Source organism: Trichoderma evansii (genome assembly GCF_050947405.1).
Source record: "Trichoderma evansii strain SZMC 28006 chromosome Unknown GGI43scaffold_12, whole genome shotgun sequence".
In the NCBI taxonomy this organism is placed as follows: domain Eukaryota; kingdom Fungi; phylum Ascomycota; class Sordariomycetes; order Hypocreales; family Hypocreaceae; genus Trichoderma; species Trichoderma evansii.
In genome coordinates, this window is record NW_028145194.1 from 770682 (window position 1) to 787433 (window position 16752).

At 50.4% G+C, this 16752-nt stretch overlaps 4 protein-coding genes across 4 annotated transcripts; all 4 read left to right on the top strand.

The window, feature by feature from the left end:
* The first annotated feature begins 2028 nt into the window (after positions 1 to 2028).
* GGI43DRAFT_407511 (transcription initiation factor TFIID subunit A-domain-containing protein) lies at positions 2029 to 5212 on the top strand. Its single transcript, XM_083206237.1, has 2 exons — positions 2029 to 4346; positions 4408 to 5212. The coding sequence occupies exons 1-2, from the start codon at positions 2304 to 2306 to the stop codon at positions 4660 to 4662; spliced, it is 2298 nt and encodes a 765-aa protein (XP_083059926.1). The 5' UTR covers positions 2029 to 2303; the 3' UTR covers positions 4663 to 5212.
* A 380-nt stretch (positions 5213 to 5592) lies between these two features.
* GGI43DRAFT_75665 (proteasome regulatory particle lid subunit RPN3) lies at positions 5593 to 7890 on the top strand. The gene is made up of 4 exons (XM_083210246.1): positions 5593 to 5887; positions 5962 to 6114; positions 6210 to 7537; positions 7636 to 7890. The coding sequence occupies exons 1-4, from the start codon at positions 5860 to 5862 to the stop codon at positions 7777 to 7779; spliced, it is 1653 nt and encodes a 550-aa protein (XP_083059927.1). The 5' UTR covers positions 5593 to 5859; the 3' UTR covers positions 7780 to 7890.
* Positions 7891 to 8979: 1089 nt separating this feature from the next.
* GGI43DRAFT_423454 (uncharacterized protein) lies at positions 8980 to 11001 on the top strand (the record flags this gene model as incomplete). Its single annotated transcript, XM_083208242.1, has 1 exon — positions 8980 to 11001. The coding sequence occupies one exon, from the start codon at positions 8980 to 8982 to the stop codon at positions 10999 to 11001; it is 2022 nt and encodes a 673-aa protein (XP_083059928.1).
* Positions 11002 to 11473: 472 nt separating this feature from the next.
* GGI43DRAFT_423455 (acyl-CoA N-acyltransferase) lies at positions 11474 to 13895 on the top strand (the record flags this gene model as incomplete). Its single annotated transcript, XM_083208243.1, has 3 exons — positions 11474 to 11616; positions 11673 to 12963; positions 13023 to 13895. 3 exons carry the CDS (start codon positions 11474 to 11476, stop codon positions 13893 to 13895), a joined length of 2307 nt encoding a protein of 768 aa, XP_083059929.1.
* Between the last annotated feature and the right edge of the window lie 2857 nt (positions 13896 to 16752).

A 16752-nucleotide genomic window follows, 5' to 3' on the forward strand; every position in this document is an offset into this window, starting at 1 on the left:
TCTACATGGCAACTCCCTGCCACATCAGGCTCGGCCCGCTCATCCAGCGCGAGAAAAGAAAACAACGAAACCTCAACTGTCTTGTGTTGCATTTCCAGATTGATGTGGTAGCTGCTCACTGTTAGTTTCCGGGGTGTATGGTGTGGCACAGCATCATCCCTTCCCAGCTCAGAACTGCGGCCGCGTTGCGAATCTTATCCCAAACCTACACACGATCACTATTTACGGCGCATCCATCCATCCAGCGTCTTTCTTCATCTTCTTGCAGGCGCCATCCCGGCACGTTCTGACAGTTCCTTGGAGCAATTGGCAGTATGGAGTACAGATCCTACTAGAAGCATACTGCAGGTACGAGTACCTACATGATCCACCCAGGTCATTGGGCAGCAATGCTGCTCCCCATCAGTGGCCTTATTGCCCACTTAGACTGCTCGCAAACCTGCTTTCCATCGAAACAAGATACAAGAATTCCGTCCTGGGTGGAAATAGCCGGAATCTAATGAGAAATTTTTTCTTCTTCTCAAAGTCCCGGCTTTCCCTCTCTCACGCGCGCGCGTTCGTAAAATGAAACTGCCTGATAAGCCATTCTATTGGTGTGTCCTGGCGGATGGCTGGCTTATTGCGAATCTACGGCTCAGCCATCTTATCATCTTATGGCACTACTAGACCTACTCCGTACCTGCTTCTGGAACAAACACTAATAGCAGCGCTACTGTAGCGTGCTGTCAAGGGGTGTGTAGCTGAGCCTGCAAAGCTGACCCTGCTTGATTGGGTGGCCACGGCGAGTAACTGCATAAAGGATTTACTCGCCGCCCGGAGAATTGGCTCGTATTATTGGACAATCGCGGTGCATGACAAGACGATCGAGTGAGGAGTAATAAGTCCGGATCAAGGGGGATGTGCCAATCCAGGAGATGAATCGCTCTGTTCAGGAGTTAGGAGTTAGGAGAAGTCGGCCATGCAACAAGAGTCTAGATGGTAGATGTAAGTGCATTGACCACAAGGCATTTTTCAACATGAAGCATACCGCGTAGCAAACATACTAACTACTAAGGTACTAATACCTTGTTTACACCAACCCAGCTTAGCCTTGCTTTCCTGTAAAGAGATACATACCACCTGATAGTATATACTCATACCTAGTAGTAAAAATACTCCGTACTGCACACATATGGTTTCAACTGCCCGGGACTTTCTCCGCGTATAACTCTACCACAGTATATAATTGTGGAGTTAGGATATGTCTAATCCACACTAGCTACCTACCTATTACATCGATATAGTACTCCGTACTACGGAATATGCTAGTGCTACTATTAGCAAGCAAGCACATGCAGGATTTGGAGGGTCCACGGAAACAGGAACAGCTGCCGCGAGAAACATCTTTATGCAGCCATCAGAGGAACTTTCCGCGAAGCATTGCTAGATCATTATGCACTCTCGCCCCCTATCTATGAAGGTGGAACTGGAATGCTCATTGACACGTAAGTGAGTGCTGCTGTTCTTCCCAAGTTGGCAAGAAGAACCCTTGATTGCTCTATAAATAGAATTACATCTTAATTTGATTTCAACCTAGTATGCTGTCTTGATGCCCAGCGTGTCAGTCTATGCAGACTTCTTCTACCAACAGTAATAGTGCAAAGTAGGCCGCCAAGATCAAACGGCAAGAATTTGTTTCTTGATAAAATATTTTTGACAAGTATAACATACGCTAGAAGAGAGTCAGCGTATTTAAATTTAAACCATTACGAATATAAAGTTGGATCTTGGGCTCTCCACAGAGCTAGCTAAATCTTCCAAATCCTAGCTGGATACCTGATATACTTAAACTGGGTATGAGGACAAAGTTAGCTGGAGTTCCGTAATACCCAGCTACTCGACGGAAGTTATTGAAATCAGATTTGAGAATTAATCTTTATATATTATAATGGACACACCTACACCTCTCAATCTCACACATCTCCGTTTATACTGTATTGTGCTTACAACAGGCAATATTGGATTATGTAATCACAGTTCATTCACTCTGCGGACCGATAAAAACTCCGAGTCTTACTGGTGCAAACAGACTGACCCATGGTGGACGAATTTAATTGGTAGATAGCGCCAGCTGCGAGGCAACTGTGACAGCCTTCTCAGCCAACTTTAAACTTCAGAACGCGTCGTCCGTTCGTCGCTGCTTTGTCGCTGCTTCGTCACCCAGGGATCGCTTTTCACAATCTTCAATTATCGTTTTATTCGAGACCCCTAATTACACAGCAGCTGCTATCCCTGCTTCGACCGAATCCGGTCTGCGAACGACGATGAATCCAGCCCCAGGCCAAATGGCCCAGCAAGGCCAGCCTCAGCCTCAGGGCGCACAGGCTCCTGCTGCTCAGAACCGGCCTCCAATGTATCAGCCCGGCCAGATCAAAAACCTGCCGTATCTCAGTGACGAAGAGAAGACGAAATATGAGCAAGGATTACGGGGTCTCTGGACCAAGATGAACGGGTCCCCAACCAACAGCCCAGACCAGATTGCAGCTCGACAGAAGATCATTGAGTTCTCTAGAATGCTGATTGGGAAGATCCAGCAGAGAAGGACTCTTGCTGCTCAGCAGCAGGGCCAGCAACAACCGCAAGCACGACCACCGGGGGCACAACCTCAGCAACAGCCGCAACAGCAATTGCAACAACAGCAGCAACAACAGCAGCAGCAGCCGAACGCCGCTTTGCAAGCCCAAGCCCAAGCCCAAGCCCAAGCCCAAGCCCAGGCTCAGGCACAGGCTCAGGCACAGGCTCAGGCTCAGGCTCAGGCTCAAGCTCAGCAGCAGAAGCCACAAGGTGCAGGAACCGAAGTTGCGGCAGCTGGTGCAGCCGGTCAGGCGCAGAATACCCAAGGACAAGCATCAGCGGCGGCAGCTCCTGCGGCAGTGCAACGGCCTAAGATACCTGAAAACTACATGAAAATGGCCAACGCTGCTATACTTCGACCTCCGGTGCAGCTGGCAGATAAATCTGCTGAAGGCGCCAAATGGATGGAGGAAATGAAGGAACGTTTTGCAAGGGCGCTCATGACCATGGACACCACGAAGAATAATGTTGCCAACTGGGAAAAGCTTATGAACGACCGAACTGCTCAGGGAAATCCCCTCAAAGACGAGGAACTGAGAAAGTTCCAGCTGAGAAAAGACCAGCAACTGAAGCTTTATTCCGAGGCTCACAAGTGGGTGGAAGGTGTTCGCAAACAGCAGGGAAACTTTCAAGGAGCTGCTGCTCATGCCAACCAAGCCTCAGCTGGCGCCGCTGCTGCTGGCCAGCCTGGCAACGCTACTCCAGTCATGCCAGCCGCCTCGCCAGTCGTAGCAGCTGCTGGCGCTGCCGCAAACAAACAGCAGAATGGCAACCTGCCTGCGCAAATGCCTGGTAATGCTGCTGCAGAGGCGGCCAAAAACCAACAGCAGCTGGCAGCGGGCAATCGTGTTCCAGGTCCAAATGGCATTGCAGCTGCGCCTACACCCCAGCCGCAAGCACGACCGGTCCCCAACGCGGCTGCTACGGCACAACAGCAGCTACAAGGCCAGCAGCAGATGCAAGCACAAATGCAAGCACCGCAACAGCAACAAATGCAGCCGCAGCAACAGGCACAATTGCAGCAACAGCTGCACGCTCAGCCCCAGGGACAACCTCAGCCACAGGTTCAAATCAAGACGGAACCACCGCGGCCCGCACCAGTCAACACCGCTCTCGCTTCAGCTGCTGCACAGGCTCAGGTTGCTCAACAGACTGCCTCTCCTGCTCAAGCAGCGGCACGAGTGCAAACCCCACAAACTGCAACTCCCGTGACTGGCCCAGGACAACCAACACGAGCTCTCAGCCATTCAGCTGCCATGTCTCTCGCTAATCAAAGAGCAGCTGGAAGCACTCCCGGAAGCGCTCCACTGCCTAATCAGCCGGCAAGTATCAACGCGGCTGCAGCTACAATTACTGCAAACAATCCCAATATGGGAGTATCAGGAGCGCAACTCCAACAAGGCCATCCCCATGCTCACCCTACGCAGCAGCCAGCTACCGTTCAACCAAGAATGCCGATCCCCAAGCAACTGCCAGAAAAGGCTACTGCAGTACCTCAAGGAGTGGCTGTCGGTGGCGGTGTCGTCCCTGGACGACCAACCATGTCTCAAGGCGGTGGAATTGTGGGAGGAGTCATGAATCAACCTGCTGTGCCCAGAATACCAGCCTACAATCACGATGCTGAAGGTGACCACGTTTTGAGCAAGAAGAAACTGGATGAGCTTGTACGACAAGTCTGCGGAGGTCCCGCAGAGGGCCAAGACGCTAGCTTTTTAACTCCAGAAGTAGAGGAGGTAAGGATACATAATTGATGGAACAAGAGTATAGTGATGTGCGTGACTAACTGTGCAATAGAGCGTCTTGAACTTGGCAGATTCCTTTGTCGACAACGTCCTTCATGCAGCGTGCAGAAACTCTAAAGAGCGCGGCTCCAAAGTTCTCGAAATACGAGATATTCAACTCGTGCTGGAGCGAACCTATAACATTCGTGTTCCGGGCTACTCTTCCGATGAACTGCGCACAGTACGCAAAGTCCAACCATCTACGGGCTGGATCGCAAAGATGAGTGCTGTGCAAGCAGCTAAGGTAATGCCCGGAAAGGGCGAGTAATGCGGCGTGTTGAGCATCTATTAATAGCATTTCTCGATAAAACTGGGCGAACTTTTAGCCCGGCTGCTATTCTCGCTTCGGATGATCTTGGTTCTCAGGGTTGGATGGTAATGAGATTTGGTACGAAACGGCGTTTAGGGAACAATAACGGATACCTGGCTAGGTGGATATAGGCTATTTATTTTGCTTTTTATGAGGGCTTGCTTGTAATAACAGCCACAAGGAACTGACTGCTCATTTAATCTTACTAGGTGTGAGCAAACCATGATGATTTCTGGCCGTTTACACTACCGGAGCGGGATAAGACATGGTAATCCAGAGTCACAAAGGGTAGTAAGGAATTACAGAAAATGGGTTTTGCAATGCATTGAAATCGGAATACGAGAAGTGACGCGATGACTGAGGTTTAAATTGCGATGTGATTTGTATCCGAGGGATATCTGGGTGCTGAATAATACCCAGTATACCAGATGCGTGATCGGCTGCCTCATTATGTAGCCGTGAGACTCTTGAAATTGATTACCATGCAATATGAGATATTCCAGTTAATGATTTACTACTCTATGATTAATTATATCCATCAAAAACACGGCGGCTATCATTATACTGCTCCTTTACACCCTGCTAGCCTCTATCTGCCCAGTGCTTCAAGCTGGCCGTAGGCACCAGGATGGCAAACGTCACTACAGCCAGGCAAGGTGGCGGCCCAGCCCCACAGCTGCCACAGCTTACAGCACATAGCATTAGATAAGTCTAGGCTACCTCAGAGCCCACCCAAATCACTGCGCAGCTGCGGGTACCACGACATCGCTAGCCTTGTCCCTCATACGCTGGCCGTCCCAATTGTTCTCCAAGCTTCGAGCCTTCTTGCACCTCCAAATACCAAGTAATCACAACAAGCGAGCCTCAGCGGTCCCCAGCTCGGCGCTCACGAACTACCCCAGGCCGACTGCCGCGAACGAACTCGAACCCTTTGCCTCTGTCGACCCCAGATTTGGCCTTTCGCCGGCCGTACTTCCGTGCTGTGGGCAGATACACGCTTCCGTTGACGTCCAGCAGACCCAACGCAAGAGGTGGTCCATCCACTTGGTCGGTTTTCTTTTTGAGTCAATCGTATAGATCACCTTTGTGTCTCCGAAGGCCTTCGGGAAGATCATTTGAATCCTCTTGCCACAAATTCATTGCTGTGCCATCATCATGCCTAGCAAAACACCCCACAACAACGGTAGAGGACCCCTCGAAAAATGACATCTAAGAAGACCAAGGGAGCTAATATCAATGGTGAAATAGCTGGAAAAGACGGCGACGACAGTATGACTGTGGTTGTACCTCCTTCGAAAGCTCCTAAGCAGCCAGCCCCGGCGACTGACGCAGAAGGCGACGTGGCAATGGATGTCGACAACGCCGAAGGCAAGGAGGAGAAGGTTGATCCTGCAGTTCAAGCCGTAGCAGGTAAGCAAAAGAGGACCAAAGATGGCTGCATGAATCTCTAGTGTGAAGACGCCCTTTTTCGCTGACATATGCACTCGTTTTGTTGCTACATATAGACATCAAAAGCAACTTTGCTCTTCTTGACCGTGCTGTTGCACTCTTCGACGCCCGTTTCTCCCTGCGAGCCCTCCGATCCATCTCCCTCATCCGCAAGCACCTATCACCAGATGTTATTGCACAGGCGATTGCCGACACATACCCCGCCAACACGACGTCGGGCAGCATTGCGAAGAATCTCCTAGCTGCGGTTGGCCGAGAGGACGTCACTCTTGGCCGTGCTGCCAGCGCCGAGATGGACGTGGATAGTGACGTTAAGACTGTCAAGAACGGAGCCTCTAAGAAGGAATCCAAGGAGATCATTCCGGAGATCGACGTCTTCCTGGGCATCCTGATTCAAGTCTACCTTTTTGATGCTAAACAGTACCAGCAAGGAGCCGATTTCTCCAAGTTCCTGTCTGATCGCATTCAGACTCTGAACCGCCGAACGCTAGACTGCCTCTCCGCCAAGGTCTACTTTTACTTTTCACTCTTTTGCGAGTACATTGCTCCGCTTCCCCCGTCTCCCGAATCGCCCATTGTGGCTATCCGACCTACTCTTCTTGCCGTCCTTCGAACTGCCGTGCTGCGCAAGGACACTGATACTCAGGCTTCGGTCATCGTCCTGCTATTAAGAAATTATCTCCTGACGTCGCACATCAAGCAAGCCGACCTGCTTGTCTCACATACCCAGTTCCCCGAGAATGCTGCGAACAACCAAGTAGCACGATTCTTGTACTATTTGGGTCGGATCCGATCTATCCAACTGCGATACACAGAGGCACACGAGCATCTCACAGCCGCCACCCGTAAGGCGCCGTCGAGCGGCTGTGCCGTGGGCTTCTCACAAACTGCCACGAAGCTATTGTTGGTTGTCGAGCTGTTGATGGGAGATATCCCCGACAGAGCCACCTTTCGCCAGCCTTCTCTGGAGGATGCTCTACACCCATACTTCCTGCTGGTTCGTGCCGTGCGAGTGGGCAACTTGGAGGACTTTGAGACTACCATCGCTGATAACGCCGACATCTTCAAGCGAGACGGAACCTACACGCTTATTCTCCGCCTGCGCCAAAATGTCATCAAGACTGGCATTCGTATGATGTCTCTGTCATACTCACGTATCTCTCTGCGTGATATTTGCATCCGTCTGCATCTTGGTAGCGAGGAGTCGGCTGAGTACATTGTCGCCAAGGCCATTCGAGACGGCGTGATTGAGGCTACTTTGGATAGAGAAAACGGATTCATGAAGAGCAAGGAAGTGGGCGATGTGTATGCGACAAGAGAGCCAGGAGAGGCGTTCCACGACCGAATCCGGGCGTGCCTTGCTCTTCACGATGAGAGCGTCAAGGTGAGTTTTCTTCCCCCCTTTTATCTTTCCCCTTTCTTTGATACTTTCCCATCGTCCCATATATTTCGACAGTTTGAGCTAACGTAATCGATTATCAGGCAATGCGGTTCCCCATGAATCAACACCGTCTTGAGCTGAAGAACGCTCAAGAGGCGCGTGAGCGCGAGCGAGAAATGGCCAAGGAGATTCAGGAGGGCGACTTGGACGACGATGACCTTGGTGGAGACTTGGATGGTATTTAATAATTTTTTTACCCATGCTGATATGTTTACTATTATGGCTACTTTCTATTACACCAAACAATAGCCCGATTTCTACAAAGGATTCATTGGGTGGCTCACACCATGTGATCAGTGATTGTGCTTCACCCTGAAGATACTTAGTGGACGATGGCTAGGAGGCATTCATGATTGTGAATTGACTTAATATCTGCTGGTAGACATGCAAAATGGCGAGGATCGGGTCTATAGAAGGCTAAGGGCGCACGGGCAACGAGAAGAAATTGGTGAGAGGATAGCCTCAGTAAGCAATTGCATTTGATATTTGACAATTTGATGCACCGTATACAGATACATCCCATTGTCAAGAGACGTTTGGGTGGGCTTTAAAGAGATGTGTATAGAAAGCCACCTTATCTGATTTACCATCATTATCAAACTCCGTACTGGGTAGTATCCAGCAAATGATACTTAAAAATGTATAGAATGAGAATTTTATCCTAGAAGATAGGTGGTTAACAGATAGCATATACTAACTGTATAATAGGCGTATCGCATATTCTTCCATGACATTCTAAGCGACTTCCATGCATAATACAGCTAGGCATCAACACAGCCACCCACGACAAGACATGACATGGATATGCAGCCTTACGCCCTTTGCCATTGACATTTTACAAGGGAAGAAAAGAAAAGATCGTCTAAAAAATCCCTTTGTCTTTTTAAACCTGCATTAACGCCCTTGTAAATCACCATCTGCGCCTCAATGCGGGGAACATACATGAAGGTTTTTGCTACAGCTACGTCGCACTTCGATCTGATTCGATCTCGGTTAGCGGTGTGTGGTCTTGACTCATCGGATGGATGCCTGCCTGCGTGCCGTGCGCCTTTTGGCATGTCGTGTCTATTCTCCGATTGAGTTAGTGCAGTGGTGATGACTAGCTGTATTCCCTATTCGTTGTGTGTTCATCTTGCAGGATATTGGAGAGGAGTGAGGGGATGGAGGCGTGGGCTGATTGGTAGGGGGGTTCGTTGCTATGCGTGCCGCGAGAGCGATGGCTGGGAGTAGTATAGAAGTCTGCCTCGTCTAGTTAATGTGTCTGTGCGTGTTTGTCTATATATAAGGATCAGATGTCGCTTGTTTTCTTGAGGGTAGATAGACATTGGCCATCGCATCTAGCAGCAATATCAGTTCGACGTCTTGCTACATTGTCATTGAGTACCATGGCTTCAGCTACACAAGTTAAGCTGCTTGACAGCTCGAATTCTTCTCTCATGCTTCGAATCAAACCAGTAGATGGTTCAAACGCAGACTCTAATGTCTCCCTTGATGAAGCAGCCTACTTGGCCGGCCTCTGCCGCGCCGCTCTCAATGATCTGAATACTCATATGGTAGACATTCTTAAGCCCTCGCATGGCTACACGGCAGATGAAATCCTTGAATTGCCACTCGACAAACACCGAATCGAAGATATACTACACGATCTGCCGAGCCGGAAATCGACTCGCCACAACCTCGCCGTGGCTGTATCTGGGCTACTACACCCGGTTCACGATGGCTCACTGACATCCATCATTCGCTACGACGCCGACCGTGTTCGACTCCGCGCATGGGCTTCACTTCAGCGTCGCTATGACCTACTACAAGCCACCAAACGCAACGGTAAAATGGCTCCTGGAATGACCGGCGGGGTCGAGCCTGGCGTCCAGGCCCCTGCTTGGGCCAGCCGTATCACCGGCCAGGGACCGTGGGATGCCGTCAAGAAACCCATATCGCTCGGCGGCCCGAAAGCTGTCCCCATGCCGGTACAGATTGCTCAAGCAGAAGAGCTGGCCCCATTCTTCGAGCATCTATCCAAAAGCGGCGATCATGAGATTAACGGCGTGGATGGTGCTGTTGAGCTTCATGATGGCAACGGCGAGCCATATTACAGCGTCCGTGGCGCAGAGTTCCGCCGAGGAGTCGTGTATGAAGATGGTCGGATGGATCTCTGCAAAATGGTCGTCGGCCCTGACCATATTGGGCAGTTGATGGAGAGCTTGCGGATGAACACCCATGTTCGCCACTTCTTGCTGGGCAATAACATTATAGGCCCAACTGGCGTCCGGGCCATTTCTCGGTTCATCAATGACTTCCCAGATCGCATGGACACTTGGTATCTTGCAGGCAACTGCATCCAAGGCGGTGAGAACTTCAAGACTCTTGTAGATGCGTTGGTCAAGTCGCCTGCCGTGACCAATATCTGGTTGAAACGCAATCCTCTTGGGCCAGATGCTGCCGAGGATGTCTATCGTCTCATCACCGAGACGAAGAATTTGAACACTTTGGATCTTGATCAAACCGAGCTTGGAGACCGCGGCGTTGCTGACTTGTTCACCCGTCTGGCCGCTTATTCTGCCCCCGATGGTAACAAGCTACCTCTTCGACAGATTTATTTGAACGGCGTTGGCATGTCGGCCAAGGGAGCTGCTGCTATCGGCAAGTTTCTCGCATCGCCGCATTGTGGCGTAACTTCGATTTATATGTCACTTAATCCGCTTGGAGACGAGGGCGTCCAGGCTCTCGCTGAAGCACTGCCCAAGGCACCGTATCTGGCTCGACTGCTCGTACAATCGGTTGGAGTCAGCACCCAAGGTGCCGTGGCGCTGTGCAAAGCATTGACTGGACATCCTGGTATCAGAACTTTTGACCTGGGTCAAGCATATGCCACTGAGGATCTTGGCCAAGCGTATAATTATATCGAAGATGAAGCTGTGCCAGCCATATCGGAGCTCTTCAGGAACACGCCTCAGCTGCAGTATTTCAACTTGGGCCATTGCGCCACCACGCCGCCTGGTATTATCAAGCTGACGCCGGCAATTATGGAGAACCCAAGCTTGATATACTTCTTTGCGACATCGATCTTGGCTGATCCGTCTAGGAAATCTGTGGCTTTCGTACCGTCAATTGACTCGGCATTCCCTCACCCAGATGCTCCCTCTACAGAACAGATCAAGTCTGAAAAGGCGATCCGAGAGCACCTTGAGGCTAATGTGAAGAAGACTTTTGGCGAAGACGTGTCATACGCAGACTTCATGGCTGAGGAGAAACGCTGGCTGGTCAGCGACAAAGTGGTTCGCAAAATCGACAGCGTGTATCGCAATCGAGATGCTGGATTGGCTCGCCGCCGTTTGCTGACTCTTGTTAAAGACTGGGAGGAGGGCGATGAGACTTTGCAACGGGTTCTGGATGTTGGACAGAACTGAGCTGCCCCTTGCGATGAATGTTTAATAACAGCATCTCCTCTCGTTCTTTTTTCTGTAAGAAGAAAAAATGTTAGCTAGTCACTCATTTAAAATTAAAAAGCAATGTCATTGCAAATTCATGTCCATCTTGTGATGGAAGAGCCAATAGCCTAACCGTAGTGGTGCCTATCTGCCCGCAATTTGGGGCATTGGCATATATTGTGTCTTCGAATGTAGTCATTTTAAGCTGCCAATCTAACTCACAAACTTTGAATTTTTAATAGAGTTAATCCCATGACATATGTCGTATTAGCTACTGGAGCTATAGACGTTATGTCAACTGCTGAGGGATGCGGCTGACATAGCACTTATAGACGTAGAAGCTACCAAGAAATCAAAGATATTGTCAGCACCATCAATTACAATATCAAATCTGAATCAAATATATGTTGCCATTATATTGTTACCAATTAGTAGCATCGAATTGTTCAAAATGCCAGTTGTAAACCAACTCGGCCTGGACCTCATGTACGCCCTTTACGCGGCCCCACGTGACGGACCAAGCTTGAGCTTCTTCCTCGCTCAACGACCGCCAAAGCATCCCCTCCAGCAATCCATACCAGAGAACCAGTGCACGTCTACTCGTATGCTCTAAACTACGAATTTGAATTTGATAGATTTCCTGCTCCTAGATGGCTTCGTCGCATCCTCATCTGCGCCGAGCCGTCCCGTGACATCCCAGCCAGCGGCCCCTCGTCGACCGTCGAATCCAATCCACAAGGCTCGAGAGGCTCTCGGCTCCCTTGCCCGGCTTATAACTACAATTGTTCGTCTTCTCCTGGCCAAAAGCATCAAGCGATGCCCCAAAAGCGCAAGCGACCAGACGAGCCCGCTGTCCAGCCCGATCCTGACTCTCAATCCTCGTCCACGCGTCGTGCGACGCGTCAGACTCCTGTGCATCCTCCACCAGTTCCCGCGTCTGCGCTTCTGCCGCCGGTGCCAGCGACTCAGAAGATGGCTGCTGCTCCTCTGCCTGCCGTGACGGCCGTTCCTCTGCCTCAGATGCTCATGACAGATCCGCAAAAGCGACTTGGTCGTAACGGCACTGCTCGTCCAGCTGGCGCGAAGATTTCTCCTCTGCCTGTGCCTCTTCCAAGCCTCGAGGTGGCTGCTCCAAATAGCGCTACTCCAAGTAGCACGATAGTACCGCCGCTACCGTCGCCCAACTCTATCAGAGTAGCCGCACCGGTTCCTCTCAAGCGAGGAGCTGCCGCGGCGGATTTGACTAGCGGTGTCTCTGCCAAAGAGCGTAGGCGACCCTCGGATCTTGTCGCACCAGAGATTACATATCACGTTCCCCAGGCGAACCAGCATGGCCGGCTGTCTTCATTGGTGAGGCCTCATGGGCCGTCCGCGCCACCCCCCAGACTAGATAAAATAACGACAGCTCCAATGGTCATTACGCCGGTGCTCCCACCTAAGCCACCGACGCTGCCCGTATCCGATCGACCGCCCCCGAGAACAGATCGCAATATTGACAAGGTTGTTCTGGGGAATCTATGCTTCCGGACGTGGTATCCGAGTTACTACGGGAAAGAAGTGCTAGGAGCTACATCAGGCAATGCAAAGGGGGGCAGCAAGGACGGGCTCGTGGACACAGGCGGGAAGGCGCCAGCAAAGAAAGAGAAGGATGGCGTTCCCATGCTAGAGAGGCTATATGTCTGCCCTTGTTGCTTCAAATATGCCAAAGAGCTTGTGGCTTGGTGGGGTCATGTCAAACTATGCCAGCAGCGGGCTCATGTACCGGGGAAGAAGGTTTATATTCATCCCAAAGGCAGACGGATGGTATACGTTGCGCAGGATGGTAGCCGGGGCCCAGGACAGAAGAAGCGGCGAGGAGAAGGAAATATACGCTACGTTGAAGAAGTTGTGCAGGATGAGGGCGAATGGAGCCTTTGGGAGGTGGATGGAGAGCAGGATGTGGTGAGTCTTTACCGAGGTTATCACTTTCTCAGATCTCAGTGTGCTAACCCTTGACTCAGCTCTTCTGTCAGAATCTATCGCTCTTTGCGAAGCTCTTTTTAGATAACAAGTCAGTCTTCTTCGACGTGACTGGGTTTAACTACTTCTTGTTGGTATATACACCGCCAACGGCGCCAGCGGCGCCGTCCGGCACGGCTGCTCCTCCTACAACACCACAAATCACAGGTTTCTTCTCAAAGGAGAAGATGTCGTGGGATAATAACAACTTGGCATGTATCCTCATGTTCCCTCCGTGGCAGCGGAAAGGTCTCGGTGCCCTTCTGATGGGTGCCTCCTACGAAATCTCCCGGCGCGAAGGTATTATGGGAGGGCCTGAGAAACCTATATCTGACTTGGGTAAGAAGGGATATCAGCGTTTCTGGGCTGGAGAGATTGCCCGTTGGCTACTTGGCCTCGAAATTGCGCCGTCGGGTTCAGAAAATGCCTTGGAAACGCTGGTGGACGTTGAAGATTGCAGCCAAGCGACATGGATTTCACCTGAGGACTGTCTGGGCGTGTTGAGGGATATGGGCATCGTAGAGGATGCAGGTATCGGACCCGGAAAGCCGGAGCCTTTGGAAGACACGCAGTTGCACCTATCCGAAGAAGAAAAGAAAAAGAAACAGGCAACCGGCGAAGAGGAAGGGAAGCAGAGCAGCAAGGGGGCATCAGCCGAGGCAGAAGATGAGAAACAACAGCCGAAACCGGTCGTCAAGGAAGTTCCTCGTGTCCGACTTGACAAAGAAGCGGTACGGCGATATGTGGCGGCTCATCGAATTGTTCTAGACAAGACGTGTGATCCAAACGGATTCATAGAAGGATATGCTATGAAGAGGGCCGAGAAGGCGTCAAGCGAAAGCGCGGAATCCAGAGATGAGGCTTTGGCGAAATGATAGAAACATGGCGGCTGGGTCTGGCGCAACGAGAATTACAATGATACCCCCTTTTTTTGATTTATTTATTAATATGGTCTACCAGCGCTGTCTCGATCATGTATGTGTTTATTAAATGGTATCTGTGTAATATACAAACACATATCTTCAGAGGCTAGAAGCAAGTTACCTAAGACTCTTTCTCTGGCTAATCATATGCTAGCAGCATGCTCACATCTGGAGTTAGTTACTGCGAAAGAACACAATAGCCGGTTCTAGCTCTTGTTCTGACGCTCATGGAATAGCCGAATTAGGTCTCTGGCGGACAAGCCTACTCTATATGGCTCACCCAAAGAGGAAACCTAGCTCATCTACAAAGCACGGAGCGATATAATACAGTAGCTTCCGCGGCAAAAAGGAGCTTTAGAGCCCGTCTCTGTGCTAACCTTAGCTCTGTATCTAGAGCCCGTCTTGAGTTAGACACCATGTGAGAACGGGCCGAGATACAAAATGTCTCCTTCTGCTACCTCGGCCATAAATGCGCGATATAACACAGAGTCTTGATATCTGACCGGTCCAGCATGATCCGGATAATTCTCGTGAATTCGGAGCCAGGCACAAAGGCACAATTGGATCCTCTCTGACGCAGTTGCACCCTTGTTCCTATTTTGGGCAAATCGGAGCAAGATAACCGCTACGTTGCACCAATGCGTGTGTGAGTGGGAAATAAGACCCCTTGCTACAGATGCTGCGCGGGATGAATGCCTGAGGACAGGGGGCGTGGGAAAACGAGGCTGGACGGCAGATTGACAGATCCATGCGCCCGGTTTAAGCCTAAGGCAACCTCACCCCCATAACGACAGCTTCGATAGGCAGCTATAGCTACCATACGTGCTTACCAAACGACATATTCCATCGTTTTTCTCTCAGTTAGATGAAAGTCGTCATACTACTACTATAATTACAGTCTGAGCACCATTTTTGCTCGAGACGCAAAGATCTGGCCAAGTGGCCGCAGAGTGGAGTAGAAAAGCGCTCTTTAGCTGATTAGTTGAACAGCCGCCATTTTGCTGTACAAATTGCCAATTGGCCGGCAAAATATTCAGCTTTTCTTTCATGGCTCTCGCGCATATCCAAAATCGATACGGTCCAGAAACCAGCAGGGCATATGCAGACATGCGTCATTTTGAGCCATTTGGTCTCCAAGCACTGCGATGCCGCCTCTTCGGGGATGCAAGGCCCTGTACCAGATACTATGTAGCTCGTGTGGACCCTGAATTTCCCAGCTGAGCAACGAGGCTCGGGCTCATGGAAAATTTTTCGCATGCGCCATTCGGGATGTGCGCTCCGTGTATATTTTAGGCCGAGCAATCGGGCGACTGGTCGGACACCGCCAAACGCTCCACCCCTGCAATTTCAACGTAGCTGCGGCGCGGCGGCACGAGTAGCGGCGGCAATAGTGTTGGAAGATGGTGTCGGGCGTCTCGCTCCTATTGGATACACCGCGGCGCTGGAAAGGGTTGCAGCGAGATTGATGAAGTCGCAGCGTATCCATAGCACGTCATGCTGCACAGTAGCAGCGGCGAACAAGCGGCAAGGTTCGGTAGTCGACGTTCATCATCGGCATGCGGTGAGCATGGCTACTTCTCTGGTTGGTACCTGCGTATTATTCCGGAGCTGTCGGTTTGCTGTCTCTGACTACTATTATCACTCAATAAGAGTGCATCGTGTCATACATCGCGTACTGAATAAATGTACCGAATAAATGGCTTGAATCGGTAGGTAGAAAATCGAAAGGGCGGATGGAGCTCGGTAGTAGAGGTCGCACGATGTAGTAGCAGCAGTTGGTAAAAGGTAATGCTCTGAGACCCGAGCAAGGTCACCCTGCCAGCTGCATTTGCATGGAGGGGGTTCGGCTCACATCCATATCTGCGCCTGCAGCAGGGAATGTCAGACATTTCACCAAATCTTTCAAAGAGAAAGATGAAAAGAGATGTAGCAGGGCGGCTTCCCTTTTATACTGCTACGCAAACTTTGCTTCTTGCACGCAGCAGAAGAGTCATCAGGGGGCCCAGCCCAGGTCTGACTACAGCTTGAGCTTCGAGCACTTCAGCATGAGCTGTGACTCCGTCTCCATCCTTATCTCAATGGGAATGTATACTTGACTTTAAAGTATAATTGCAGCTCAAGATTGCTTCTAGTTGCGTTGTAGTAGCCCTTTGAGATACATCGACTCAATGTACTTGATTTCTTATTTTCTCTGGCACACCCCTCCCAGAGAGCCGTATCACAGCAGCAGGTCAGCTAAACCGCAATCAAAGCCGAGAATCCTTGTAGATCCACCCACGTGTCAGGCACGACTCTTTGGAAAACTTGTTGCAGGCCCTGTTCTGAGCTGTACTCGTATCTTTCTTTTTCATTCCTAGCAATGACACCAAGTGGGGCGTGGGGGCATGAGCCAGCGAGCCTCATCCACTCGTAGAACTTCATGCTATCTGAACGCGGTAAAAATTCTCTATCGGATAAGTAGATCCTGATAGCACGAGTAATAGGAGTCTCAAAATTCGCTAGCAGTACTAGTAAATTTTTTTCCTTTATGCCTCAGACAACAACCACGAAGCAGAAAAATTTTCTTCGCTTGTTGGCCAGCACTGGGCAGCCAACACTCACACCTGGCATTACGCTTGGCGTCATTCTCACTCAGTATCATCCGGGGAAATATGTATCATTTGTTGAAAGTTGATAGTTTTCACACCTTAGAAGTAATAGTGGCTGTCATGCATATGGTTAGAATAAGGTTTGAGCCAATGACTTCTGTCGTTCTGTATGCAGAGTTTTAAACCTTCTCTCAGTGAAGCCAATGGCTTTGTGGCAGAAA